The sequence below is a fragment of the Fukomys damarensis genome, unplaced genomic scaffold, assembly GCF_012274545.1.
Source record: "Fukomys damarensis isolate Sample0158 unplaced genomic scaffold, DMR_v1.0_HiC HiC_scaffold_23, whole genome shotgun sequence".
Classification (NCBI taxonomy): domain Eukaryota; kingdom Metazoa; phylum Chordata; class Mammalia; order Rodentia; family Bathyergidae; genus Fukomys; species Fukomys damarensis.
In genome coordinates this window covers 11935742-11950662 of record NW_022900935.1, presented here as the reverse complement: position 1 = coordinate 11950662, position 14921 = coordinate 11935742, and the positions used below count along the sequence as shown (strand labels likewise).

The 14921-nt window shown below is 37.0% G+C and overlaps 1 protein-coding gene across 1 annotated transcript in view; it reads right to left on the bottom strand.

The window, feature by feature from the left end:
• Hp1bp3 (heterochromatin protein 1 binding protein 3) overlaps nucleotides 1-10910 on the bottom strand; it is a 16233-nt gene extending 5323 nt beyond the window's left edge. The window contains exons 1-4 of the mRNA XM_033767252.1: nucleotides 10715-10910; nucleotides 10174-10273; nucleotides 3720-3873; nucleotides 1768-1927 (exon numbers count right to left, since the gene is read on the bottom strand). Coding sequence (XP_033623143.1) covers nucleotides 1768-1927; nucleotides 3720-3873; nucleotides 10174-10273; nucleotides 10715-10810 — 510 coding nt within the window. The 5' untranslated portion in view covers nucleotides 10811-10910. The remainder of the gene's footprint in view (nucleotides 1-1767; nucleotides 1928-3719; nucleotides 3874-10173; nucleotides 10274-10714) is intronic.
• Nucleotides 10911-14921: the final 4011 nt, after the last annotated feature.

The following is a 14921-nucleotide window of genomic DNA, read 5'->3' as shown; positions in this document are numbered from 1 at the left end:
TGGGTTTTTTTTTTTTTTTTTTTTGGTAGCAGGGATTGAACTTGGGAATTTGTGCTTCTGAGGCAGGCAGCAGCACCACTGAGCTAAATCCCTGGCCCTAGATGGAAAAGTTTTAAGGGGAGTTTTGAGAAATAAGGTATTCTACTCCATTTGTCCAAAGGCCAGAGAAGAATTAAGTATCTCATTATGCCACAAAGGCAGAAAACGTTTAATTTTTTTCAAATGTTTTAAATTTTGAAACACAGAAGTATTATCTGCTATTTACTTAATGGGCTAGTCCATCAGTTTTGGGATGCTACTGTCTATAAACTGAACATACTCACTCACTTTTATGTTACGTTATACAGAGACAAGGAAATACAGTAACTCACAGGCAGATGGACCAGAAAAGAAGGTACAACCTAAAACAAGTTGTTAATACATACTACTTAAGATAAGTGAATGTCTCTGAGCGATTAACATACTGAAGTTTATTTCTGATGCTGAGAAAACACAAAGCAAAGCAAAATCAAGCAATCCTTTGCTCAGCCAAACTGGTAATGAGACAGAAATAGACATCAGGACTTTTCTTTCACATGAAAAATGGTTATCAGTGGTCTAAAAAATAATTTGTTAATAGTGCATGGACCATTATATTTTATAATTACATGATTTGTACAAATACTTTGTTCAGTACAGGCCAAATTTTTATTGCTGTAAGTTTCTGTTCTACTGTTTTAAAATTTAAGTCCCTTCCTTCATTCTCAACCCTGTTCCTTCAAACCTAGGCTGAATGCTCGTGAAAAATCCTTGAGGAAAGGCTATATAAAGAACAGAGACCTCATTATAGCCAAGCTATCTAGACAAAGTTTGTTTTTTGTGGTACTGGGGAACTGAACTTAAGGTTTTCACACTGAGCTACTTTGCCCAACCCTTTTAAATTGAGAAGCATCTTAATGAAATTGCCCAGGCTGGGCTCAAATTTGCGATCCTTTTGCCTCAGCCTCCCAGACTGCTGGGATTACAGTAATGTGCCACCACAGCCACTGGGTTATTTTTATTTTGTTCTGTTTTCGGAGACAAGGTCTCACTGTTACCTCAAATCCCTGGGATCAGCCTCAGTAGTTTAGACAACATACCACTATGCCCAACTTTAAGAAAGGTCTCTCCATCCCCTCGTACTGGGTCTGGAACCCAGAGTCTTGCATTGAACTATGCCCCCAACTTTTTTAGTTTTTATTTTAAAGCAGGTATTAAATGTTTGTTGAATAAACATTTTCAGCCTTCAAGTAAAAACTCTGTAATGAATCAAGTTGATAGGTAATAGGAAACAAGAGTTAGACCTTTTACAAATGGAAAGGGTACTAAGAGATGGAGGGAGGCAAGGGCAGAAGTAAAAAATATTAAGATACATTATGTACATGTACCAATCACCCACGATAAAATTAATTATTATGTATTGAAAACATACACAATCTTTTTAAATGGTACTGGGGATTGAACTCAGGACCTTGTGCTTGTGAGGCAGGTGTGGTGTCACTGAGCTAAATTCCTGGCCCCTAATAAAAATTAAAATAAAAACTTACTATAGTGAATATGAATTTTAAAAAACAACAGTGGTAGCCAAATGTGATTGGATTAGAAAAACATGTACCTTACAGGGCTTCTTCTAAATTTCCTTTAGGAAGCAACGTAAGATTTCTGGTATCTGGACAGAGAATGACACTTTCAAACAAGCAAAAGATGAACATAATACATCCAAGAAAATTGCCTGAAATAAAAACTTGCCTTAATGGCCTCAGTTAGAATTGCATCCATCTTGGGACGTGGTGAGGAAGCCATTGGTGTTTGTTTCTGGGCCCTGGCTAGCTGGCTGGCAGAAAGAGTAGCCCAGGAAGGTATCGTTTTTTTCACTTTCTTCTCCTTTTCCTTAGATTGATCTTTCTCCCTTTAAAACAAACAAATGTTATAATGCAAGAAAAACTTTCCATAAAGAGGTACTGTTGGCTCTATCTGTGAGTTTTGCATTTTTGGGTTTGAGGTCTAAGGGTTAGAAGTATTCGGAAAAAACGGCATTCAGACCAAACATGTACAGATTTTTTTGTGTCACTACTCCCTAAACAACAGCAAAGCAATTGTTCACAAGCACTTACGTTGTATTATGTATAGTTTAGGGATGACTTCTAAGCGTATAGAGGACATGCACAGATTATCTGAAGGGGTTCAGTAACCAATCCCCCTTGTATACTGAGGGAATGTCTATATAAAGTTAGGAAAGACAAACAGATCAGGGGAGATAAGTTAATGTTTTAATTTATTTACACATTAAGGTAGCAAGAAAAAATTTACAAAATCGAAAAAACAACAACATGGTACTATAAATGAAATAAAAATGTTTCTCTTAGGTGCAGAAAAAAGGAATTACATAAACTAGCACTGGTATGAGGACCCAGTACACAAAATAAATGAGAATGTTAAATTTATTCTAGTAAGCACTAAAATAGATGCAATATGGTATGGTAGAAAGAACTCAAGCTCTTAAGTCGGAATACTAGGTTTGAATTTTAGCCAGAACATCTAGTAGCTGGATATACAATCTTAGTAAATGATCTGATTCTCAAATCACCTCAACTATAACAACCCCCTCATAAGGTGCTATAAAAAATATGCAACTATCCTAGTATCACTATAAGCCATGGAGCATTACATAAAATTTATTCTGAGTAACAGCAGTACTTCATTGAGATGCATTAGACATTTAAAAATACAGGACAGCCACCAAAATTCCACAGTTCTTAAGTACACCTATGCAACTGGGACAAAGGATTCACCAAGAATTTTACCTAGAAAGTAGTTATTTCTATTTTAAAAATAATTTCTAACTGGACCAATTATGAAAAGAATGGAATACCACCGGCTATGCTAGGGTGTCACTAAAATTAAAACTGAACTGCTAACAATAACCTCGTTCAGATACAGATCATCAATTGAAAATTTTGCTTTCAGATGCTCAAAGTCACCTCCAATTGAAAGCACCACCAAACATATAGAGTATTAATCACTCTAGCAACAGCTTGACAGAGGTTGATATTTTAAAGCATAATATGTAAAAACTGGAACAGAGGTAAGAATAAACGGTGAAGGGTCTTCCAGGTCAGTTTTTTCGTTTGTTCTTTTGAGACAGGATCTCACTATGGGGTGCAGACTGGCCTTTAGCTCACTATGTAGTCCAGGCTGGCTTCAAACTCATGATGATCCTCCTGCCTCAACCTCACAAGTGCTGGGATAATGGGTGTGCCCCACCACAGCTAGCTCCAGGTCAGATTCTTGTGTTTCATTTCTTACTAGATTTTGTCAATGCTTAAAATACCATATATTCAGACAATGAATTGTAAGCATAAAAGCACACTCCAGGGCTGGGGATTTAGCTCAGTGGTTTCGCCACTTGCCTCGTAAGCGCAAAGTCCTGAGTTCAATCCCCAATACCAAAAAAAAAAAAAAGCACACTCCACAGTCAAGTCTTTTGGATTACCCAAATCACTATTCTGCTAAATACCACAAATGCCAATAGCCCATACACAAGCATAAAACTATTTCAAATGATAATTCTAAAAAGTAAACCCAACTATCAAATACCTAGTGTAAACCAATGCTGTAATACTTCAGCTCAATCTGATCTACATCCCTTTTACTTTTACTTGGTCTTCAATTAGAAACAGCCAGAAGGTGTAACGCCTTACTCCTTTTTGGTTTCCTCAGAAGGTTTATTTTCTTCCTTCTCTTCAGTCTCAGGTTCTCCCTTGGGCTGTTCTGCTTCACTAGATGTAGCAGGTGGGGTTTCATTCTCTTGTTCTTCTACAGTGGAGATAGATTCCTCTGAACTTCCATCTGGTTCTAAAAAATAAGGTGAGCAGAACTGTATCACATATACATACATTGTAGTCCAAATCAATAAAAATGTAAGGCTTATTGTATTAAACAGACCCAGCCAAACATTCTTTTTTTTGGTACTGGGGATTCAAACTCAGGACCTCGCACTTGCCAGGGAGGTGCTATGCCAATGAGTTAAATTCCCAGCCCCTCGAACATTCTAATTAACAGGTGAATTCTAAAGTGAAAACAACTATGAGTATAGTTTTTTAAGTCTTTTTTTAATTTTGTGTTTGTGTGTGTGAAAGGGGGTGTGCTGAAGATTGAACCCAGGGACTTACACATGCTAAACATTGCTCTATCACTATGCTATACACTGAACCTTCTTTCTTTTGTGGTACCAGGGATCGAACTCAGGACCTTTTGCTTGCGAGGCAGGCATGGTGCCAATGAGCTAACTCCCCAGCCCTCAACCTCTTTCTTTATGTGACTCAAGCTATCTGTTCAAATATTTATCCAGACCACACAAGAGAAAAAGAGATAACCCGGAAAATACACATTTACACTAAATCTGGAGTAGTCTATTCTGCAGTAGTAATCTCATAATTAAAAAGCTAGCCATTTGTAACTAGAAAATCTTTAAAAATTAGCATGTACTTCCAGGTGAAACAACTGATTGGGACAAGATGGGAATATACTACTAATGTCTGCAGTTTCTGCCTTTTCTTCACAGCAAGTCTCTGAAAAGCTACTACAAAACACAGAACTGCTTACATTGCTTATGCAGAGATTTCAAAGAAAAGGACTCCAGTGGCAAAAATCAGGCAAAGAAAAAAAAGATTATGTTTGTGGCTTTTACATAAAAGAGAATGAAAGAATGCCACTTCTATCAAACTGCAAAAATAAGATTGTAAAGTTATAAAGGTATTCCTCATTTCTCAACAAATCAAAACATAAATTTCAGAGCAGTCAACTTCAATTACAAATCCTATCTGAGATTAATGTTCTTCAATTGACTCGACTTTATTAATTTGGTACACTTCCCAAATCTCTTCAAAAGATTTTCAGAGTTAGATACACCTCAATTCCAGTTCAGTCTATAATTTTCCAGCTCAGTGATCTTATGGAAAGTCTTCTGCTATCTCCAAGTCTCAGTATCCTTACCTCACAGTTACAAGGATTATAAAATGTTTTAGGGGAAGCCTGTAGGCCAGCACTTAATACTAAATGAATTATTTCTGCCCTCCTTTGGCCTATTCTGACACTTGTAGAATTGTTTCCCATATGCTTAGGATCACAAAGTACTAAGGGTAGAACTTCAGTATAAAATAGTATACTATATTCTGGGATAGAGAATAACTCATTTAAGTTTCCCACAGTAAGGTGTATTTTTGGTCATCATGTATCTTGCACTATCATGAACTAAACCCTCACCCCAACAATTTGACCTAACTGGCTATAAACATTAAGAATTTACAATTGGGCCAGGGATTTAGCTTAGTGGTTCCATTGCCTGCCTCACAAGCACAAGGTCCCAAGTTCGATCCCTAGTACAAAAAAAACCCCCAAATTTACAATTACTTAATCTTATATTTATGTATTGCCTTATTTTTTTAAAAAGCCAAGAACCTCTTATAATTATAATAGTGCAAGCTATAAATTTTGCATTATTCTGAATGCACAAGGCTCTGGATTCAATCCCCAGCACCAAAGAAACAACTGATGAAAAACAAAAGAAAATAAAAGGCATATCTCATTTAATTGTGCGCTGCAGTTTTTTTTTTTTTTTTTTTTTTTTGGTATCAGAGATTGAACTCGGGTCCTTGCGCTTGCAAGGCAGGCCACTGAACTGCTTAGCTAAATCCCCGGCCCCTCTGCAGCTTTTTAAAAAAAAATAAATTGAAAGCTTATGACAGACTTACATTAAATAAGTCTGCTTGTACCACTTTTTCCAACATCATGTGCTTTCAAACTTTTAAATTAGTTATGATGATCTGTAATCAGTGACCTTTGTTATCACTATTGTTCCCTTTTTTGGGTGACACAGAATTGTGTCCATGTAAGACAGCAAACTTAATTGATAAATATATGTTTTGGTTGCTCCACTGAACAATTGTTTCTGTTTTACCCCCTCCTCAGGATTCCCTGCTCCGTGAGACATGATAATATTGAAATTAAGCCAACAAATAATCCTACAATGGCCTGTAAGTGTTCAAATGAAATGAAGAGCTGCAACTCCCACCAGCACTACCTTTTCTGGGGAGTACTGGGGATTAATCCAAGGCCGTTGCATTGAGCTACATCCCCAGCTCCTTTTCTGAATTTCTTAGATAAAGTCCTGCTAAATCACAAAATTGCCCAGGCCAGGCTTGAACTTGCAATACTCATGCCTCAGCCTCTCAGTGTGCTGGAATTACAGGCACACACCATATTAAGTCCCAGCTTGCATTTTTCTTATTTTAACTCCAAAGCTAGAAATGATTAAACTAAGTGAGAAAGGCATGTTAAAAGCTGAGACAGGACAAAAGGCAGGCCTCTTGTGAGAAATAGTGACCAAGTCATGGATGCAAAGGAAAAGTTCTTAAAGGGAATTATAATTGCTACCCTAGTAAATAATGTATATGAATGAGAAAATGAAACAGTCATATTGTTGATATATAGAAGGTTTTAGTGGTCTGGATAGAAGATCAAACCAGCCAAAAGAGTCTCATAAGCAAAGACCTAATTCAGAGCAAAGCCCTAACTCTTGAACTATGAGGGCTGGGAGAAAATAGCTTTAAAAGCAAACATGAAACTAGCAGAGGTTAGTTCATGAGATTTAAAGAAATAAGCCTACTCTATTAAATGAAACTACAGGGGCAAACAGCCAAGGTGCAGAAGCTGCAGCAAGTTATTCAGAATACCAGCTAAAATAACTGATGAAGATAATCTGAAAATACATTTTTCTATGTGGATAAAAGAACTTTATATTATTAGAAGATGCCATTTAGGACTTTCATAGCAAAAGAAGTCGATGTCTACCTTCAAAGTACACCTGACTCTTATCAGGGGCTAATATAGCTAGTTGGTGACTTTAAATCAAAGCCAATGTTCATTTACCATTCTAAAAATCCTATTGTTCCTAAGAATTACACCAAATCTAGTCTTGGGCTCTATCAGTGGAACAAAGCTTAGATGAGAACACATCTGTTTCCAACATGGCTTACTAAATATTTAAGTTCTCTGTTCAGACTTATTGCTCAGAAAAGACTGTTTTCAAAACATTACTGCTCACTGACAAATACGTCTGGTTACCTTAGAGCTCTGGTGGAGTCATATGAGATTAACATTTATATGCCTACTAACACAACATCTATGCTGCAATTCATGGATCAAGGATTAATTTCAACTTTTATGTTTTATTATTTAAGAAATGCATTTTGTAGCTGGGAATAGGGTACACATCTGTAATCCCAGTACAGCTTGAGGCAGAAGGATCCCAAGTTTGAGGCCAGCCTGAACTACATAGTAAAATCCTGTCTCAAAATAAATTTTTTTGGTGTGGCTATAGCTGCCACTGATAGTGATTCCTCTAACAGATAAGGGCAGAATAAACTGAAATCCTTTTTAAATAGATTCAACACTCTAGAGGTCAATAAGAACATTCATGATTCACAGGACAAGGCAAAATATCAAAATTAACAGGAGGTTGGGGGCCAGGGATTTAGCTCAGTGGTTCTGCCGCCTGCCTCGCAAGAGCAAGGACCCAAATTCAATCCAAAACCAAACAAACAGGAGCTTGGAAGAAGTTGATTCCAACCTCATAGATGCTTTTGGAGGGTTCAAAACTTGAATGGAGAAATTAAATGCAGATGTATAGCAGAAATAGCAAGACAACTAAATTCACAAGTGGAGTGTAAAGATATAGCTAATCTGCTGGCATCTCATGATAAAATCTGAATGGATGAAGAGCTGCTTCTCTCAGAGGAGCAAAGAAGCAGTATCTATGCCTAGTGAAGATGCTATGAACATTGTTGAAGTGTCAAAACTTGAATGGAGAAATTAAATGCAGATGTATAGCAGAAATAGCAAGACAACTAAATTCACAAGTGGAGTGTAAAGATATAGCTAATCTGCTGGCATCTCATGATAAAATCTGAATGGATGAAGAGCTGCTTCTCTCAGAGGAGCAAAGAAGCAGTATCTATGCCTAGTGAAGATGCTATGAACATTGTTGAAGTGAAAAAAGAATCTGACTTATGTAAACTTACTTAATTGAGCTGGGAGCTGTAGTGCACACCTGTGATCCCAACACTCTGGGAGGATGAGACAAAAGGCTTGCAATTTTGACTCCAGCCTGGGTGGGTGACTTAGTGACTTACTGAGACCATGTCTCAAAATAAGTTTTACAAAAATGAGGTAGGGTTGTAACTCAACGCCAAGGCCACAGTTTCGATCCCCAGTACCCCAAAAACAAATGCAGTTGATAAGACGCTGGCAGGAATTAGGAAGATTAAATTCAACTCTGAAAAAAGTTCTATCGTGGATAAAAGGCTATTAGACAGTATCATGCCATAGAAAATTTTTCTCTGAAAGGAAGAGTCACCTGATATGGCAAATTTCATTGAGTTAGTATAAGATATTGACACAACCATTCCAACCTTCACCAACCACCACCCTATTCGGCAATTAACACTAAAGGTCTGGAGGATTATTAGTGTTTTCAGCAACAGACTTTTTAATTAAGGCATGTACTTTCTTAGATATAAGTCTGCCACACACTTAACATACTATGGTATAGTGTCAGTGAAACTTCTATATGCACTGGGAAATGCTTTATCATGACACTTGGTTTAGTGCAGTAATCTTGAACTGAAACAATTATCTGTGAGGTACACCTGTATCTGCTTTATCTTTATTTGTTTGTTTGTTTGTTTGTTTTTGAGATAGTGTCTCGATACATAGTTCATACTGGCCTCGAACTCAGTGTGATCCTCCTGCCTCAGCTTCCCAAGCGCTGGGATTAAAAGTGTGTGCCACCACACCCAGGCTCTATAGTTGCTTTAGAGTTATGGCTTAATAAAGATTGTCACTGAACAGAGACCATTATATATACAAGATAGTGTTTCCAACTTATTAAATCACTGTCTGCCTGTGTGAAATGTAGAATTTACAAAATTTAAAATGAGTGATGTCTAATTTTTTTTGTTTGTTTATTTTTATTTTTGAGACAGTCTCACTATGTAGTTCAGACTGACCTGGAACTCACTGGGTAGCCCAGGCTGGTCTCGAACTCACAGCAATCCTCCTGCCTCAGCCTCCTAAATGCTGGGATTACAGGCGTGTGCCACCATACCCGGCTGATGTCTAATTATTTCTACTTACAAAATAATGAGATATACAGAAGATTAAACAAGTATACAACTTAGGAAATAATAGTTACTTTATAAATTTTTGGTTGATTCTTCTAATGTACATCTAAATCCTCTTGTCATATATTCTGAAAGATGGTGTTTAGTGATCCCAGTGAAAAGCAATTCATCACCACTCATTACTTTTTAATATTTTAATTTTCACATTCCCTAACTGCATTAGGCCAAGGTAAATGGCATACAGCACTCATCCTAAGGATTTGGAGACAAAAATCTAGGTGCAAACCTCTAGTGCACTAACAGCTAAATGTAAAAAGATGCATGTATTTTCTATTTCTAATCTATGCTGGTCAGCAAACATTTGATTCTAACAGCCATGACAGGGACAGCACAGAGTGCTAGAAAACCTGAGCAAACATACAAGGGAAAAAAAGAAAATGCTAGCAGAAAGAAAAGGGTCACAAGACAAAAGAGGGAAAAGGAGCAGAAGTGGTTAGATGCTATAAAGGAGCACTAATACTTCAAGTTCATAGGTCTGCATTACTCTCCATTCATTATGCTCCTACCTGACTGGCCAATCTCTTCTCCACCAGTACCAGTTATAAATAATGTTTTGGTCACCTTTTTGCTTCCCTTAAGGGTTCCTGATGATTTCTACTCTCCATCCTGCAGACCCAAATCCTTCTTAATTCCTTAGAACCTTCATTCTCATGACACTGTTATGTCCAGTATCCCACTGTTAATCTTTTCCTATCTTCCCCATTTTTCTATTTTTAATTCCAAGAACATTCTATTTTCACCTTCCAAAAAAATCTTTAGAGATAAGAGGCAATTATTTTACATACATAATCTGGCCATGATATACCAGTAGCTAGAACATTTAACCATGAAAAAAGAATAATTATATTCAAAGGGATTTATGAAATACTCCAAATTGAAGCAAAAGCTTTTGCCTTTTGTACCACTGTTTTACCTGGCTTTTCTTCCTCCCCTTCAGCAAGTTTGCTTTTGGGCGGAGTTTCCCGGGTAGAATTCACAGCTCGGCGAATTGGCATGGTGCTATCTTCTACCTTCTAAGAAAAGAGATGGTCATAATCAAACATGCAAACAAAAAAATTCTCTTTTCTCTCTCTCTCTCAAGGGGCCTAACTGGGTGTTAAAAGATGTAGGAGAATTCTTCAAGTTGACTCTAGGATCTGATGCAAATTATTTTTAATAAGTTTTTTTTGAAGTGAAACATATTTTTAAAGAAATAGTCTTCAAAATACTTCATTTTAGATAGAGATTCACATGGAAACACATAATTTGGAATAAATTTAAAAGGTTGGAGATTTTCTCAGGGATTTGAGGGGAAGGGAAGGTGAAAAGAACTCTGTATCGATTAGATTTTTTTTTCAGATTCACAACCTAGTCTTCCCAAAGTAGGGAAAGGAATTTGTACCAAGAAGAACCCAGCAGGCCCTGAAGTCAGGGGTTGATCCAAGAGCGAGCTTCAAGAATGCATCAGCCCCTACCTCACCTAACTTGTCCGCGTGGATCAGCTGAGCTCCTACTATAAGTGGGAGTGCCTTAGGATGGACGAGTTCACCTTGAGACGTATCAGTCGCCATTTAAAATAATTTCTAGGCCCGAGTACAGGTTACACTCTGAAGCCTCTGCTGTTAACCACAAGGATTTTTCCTAATGGTTTCAGTGAGATGAAGAATCAACCTAAAGCACAGAAGAGACCTGGTGTGAAGATTAACAGAAACATAACTAAACTAAAACGTCTAAATTTAATATAAATCCAAAGGGAAAAATAACTATAAAACTTATAGTTAAGTGACCCATGACTTAGTTATTAATCAAAAAGATAAAACCACTACCGAAACACAGACTATGTAAAGCAGCGACTAAGACAAATGCAAAAGCCATGGCAGATGTTGCACCTTGTACACAAACAAAGGCAGTGAGTGACAAGAAAGCTCATAAGGAACCCTAACTCCATACCCTCCTGCTACCACCAGAACTTACAAAGATAAGGAGACTAAGGAATGGTTTAGTCAAACATTTAGTCAAAGACCAGTTTACTAAAAAGAAGACTTTTGCTTGAGTTGTTCTCAAGGGGGTCTGGACAATTAACTAATCTTAACTATCTCCATTAGAGAAGTAATTTTTTTTCTATTAATGAAAAATGCAAGGGCAAAAATAATGAAGAACATGATATTTTAAGAGCCTCCAGACCCAAAGAAGTAAATTTAGACCATTATCTAAGGGAATAGAAATATGCATGTTTCTAAGACATATTTCTCATATTTTTAACGTAAGCAAAGCAAGCAGAGAACATAATTACAGATAAAACCCACACAGTCATCATACTTTACCTGATCATTAACACCCTTCCCCTCAAATCTTACAGGAACTATATGATAGTATATAATAAAATTCCTCAGTATGAGAAAATGGTTATTTAAATGTTTAGATGTGCGCTAATGAACAGTTAACAAACGACTGGGAATGATGAACTAGTCATTCTCTTCTACTTAACCTCTGACCCTGTCTAGGGATTTAAGAGTTCTCAATTTATCAGGCAATAATCACAAGCAGCAAAGAGCTAGGATAAATTTTTTAAAAATTCAAACAGAGAATGCTTTCAGTTACAGTAAAGTTCTTTTTATGGAGCAATACTATATTGTGAATTATCAACTAGCTGCAAGGAAAAGCATCTAGATGATAGGATAATCCAGTAAAACTCACTATAACACTGAATTAGGAATACCATGAATATTTAAATTTATTAACTTATGAAACTATGTAAAATGCTCATGTTGCAATTCACTTAAAAATTACAAAACAGCCCACATGAAATAGCTGTTCTTTGATATGTGAAAAGGGGGAAAAAATATATATATATATAACAAAAAAGAGGGTCAAGATGGCTTAAGGGCTTTATTTAGGACTGGGAAACTAAAAATCTGTCTTGGGGTCATTTAAATAAGTGAGCATGTATCACCTAGCACTCAGTAATAATGTATTTTATTTGATAAAAATAAAATGAAACAAATCTGCTATTTTCACATGCAAACACTGCACAGAAGTACAACATCAGAATTAGATTATTCTTGTTAAAGTGATGTTGCTAATGGATTTTAATGGATTTATCTTTCTTACCTATGATAATACTAAGTTGAAAATCCTACTATGAAGTCAATAAAAACTTTCTGAACCCCCTGTTCACAAGTATCATTTAAAAATATTTTCCTTGTAAAAACAAAATACTAAAAAAAAGCAGGCCGGGTACTTAGCTCAGTGGTTCCGCCACCTGCCTCTCAAGCACAAGGTCCCAAGTTGTTCCCCAGTACAAAACAAAATAAACCTAAAAAAAGACAAGTCAACTCGGTATTCACTAATAATCAAAACAAACAGGTTAAAAAAAATGGAGGACAAAGGAAGCAACAAGACTCATGGTTCATAAAGACACAAACAGCATTAGCCTGAGGACAAGAATGATATAAAGTATGTCCAGGTTGGAATAACCATGAAAGTAAGTTGTAACCACCAAAAACAAAACAAAGCAAAAACAAAAATACCCCAAAACAAAGACCCCTCCAAAAAAATAACAAAAAGATGTTGACAATCTCCTGCTTAAAATCTCCCAATAGCACTCTCTTATCTCACCAACCTCACCTCCTATACACTATCCATCACTTTACTTTGCTGGCTTCAAACACAAATCTTGTGGTTCTTGCAATGTGCTCTGTTCATTCCTGTTTCAAGACGTTCTTCTTCAGTTTTCCTAAATGGAAACACTTCTAGACCTTTCAATCAGGTTTCTGCTCAGAATTATCTCCCTCAGAAAAGCCTCCCATCTTTCTTATTCTTTGGGTTTTCTTTGTAGCACTCAATACTATCTTCAGTTCAGTATGTGTGCTGTCTGCAAATGAGATGTAAACACTATGGGGAACACTACTGCACCTACAACAGTGCCCAACATTCAACGTGTGCTCCATATATATTTATTTGTTTTTGTTTTTTGGTGCCAGGGATCAAATTCAGGTCCTTGCGCTTGTGAATCAGGTGGCAGAACCACTGAGCTAAATCTCTGGCCCTTCTATATATATTTATTGGAAAAATTAGTTGAATAAACAATGATATCTGGTAGTAGTATTTATTATATTTACTATATGTGAACACTTAAAAATCAGGCTCAGTTATTTGGGGTATTAAGAAATATTTGCCTTAGCTCTCAATTTACTTAGTAAAAGGTCACAGAACATCAAAAGCTTCAATCTGCAGGACTTTATAATAGATGGGTCAATGGGTTATTTGATAAATTCACTATCATTACAGAGCTAATAGAATTATATGAATGGTTAATTCACTGTACCTATTAACTAAACATTTTTTAGGCTGTCATGCTTGGTTCCTGGCAGGGATCTTATCTAGTTGGTTCCTTGCTGCATACATTCTGCCTAAGAACATACCAGGCACAGAATAGGTGCTAAACACACACCAGTGTACCTGTTGAAGAATAAATGAAAATTATATTTTTCACCTGAGTTCTCATATATGCCCAAAACAGAATTCTGCTTTAATATGAGATTGACAATACAAAGACTTGCTTTTGTCAAAAGAAATACCTAAACTGCTTTAGTGCAGGTTCAGTTTTGATTCCATCTACATTAAAAAAAAGCAACAGAAAATTTAGTTTAACAATGTATTTGTTTATTGGTATATTCAATATGCATTTAAGGGAAGTAGTTTCATAATTCACCATAAAATTTATGTAATACATGAATTCTAATGCCACAAATGTCACTAACTATAAATTACCTCAAATTGTTCCCAACCTAGTCTCTTACTAACTCAGATATACAGGGGTCATTTAATGAAACCCATTCCTGTAATCTGACTGCTGCCAATATTTTTTTCACTTTCACGTATCAGTCAATCAGTATGTACTAATGTCTACCTTATGCAGATATTAAAGACATGTGGTCCTTCCTCTCAAGATAATCACATTCTAACTGACTAGAGTTAAGGACTTCACCTATATATGAAAAGTTCAGTATACGTACTCCCTCCACAAACCTCCAGATCTCAATCTTTCAAGTAAGTGTACAAAACAAAGCCCCCCCCCGCCACTTTGCAATTAATTACACTAAACTTTTGGAAGGAGCAGTGAAAAACTCAAAAGCTAGTAAATTTTATGCCTATGCCAGATCAAACAAATTAAAAGCATCTCTCAAGATGACATAGTCATGTGTAATTTCACTCCAGGTCGAGACAGACTGGTTGGAAGATCTTAGATGAATCCCTAGCCGTAATTTCCGATTGGACTTTTGCTTTTCAAAGTAAAGTCAGGAAGCTCAATTAACGACTGAAGAAGTTACACGAAGAAGGGTCAAAACAGTCCACCCGACCCTGTCCTCGGTGCAGGACACAATTCTGCCTCAGAAAAGCTACGACAGTGGGTCAAGTCGGGATCGACTCAGATCTGGGGCTCTCACTTCACTACTCCTGCCTTCATCTCGTGGCAAAGGCGTTCAATGACAAGCCTATTTCTTGGCGACCCACCGAAGCGGTTCTCGGATTCAAATCTTGCCGTCTAGGGTACAGCGGTAACAAGTTCTAGATGCCAGCGGAAGCCCAGGGCCCGAGGCCGCCATGGCCGCACAGCGAAGCTGAGCGCGCCCACAGAAGGCAGAGGAGCGCGGCGAAAAGCAGCGGAGACAAAGACGC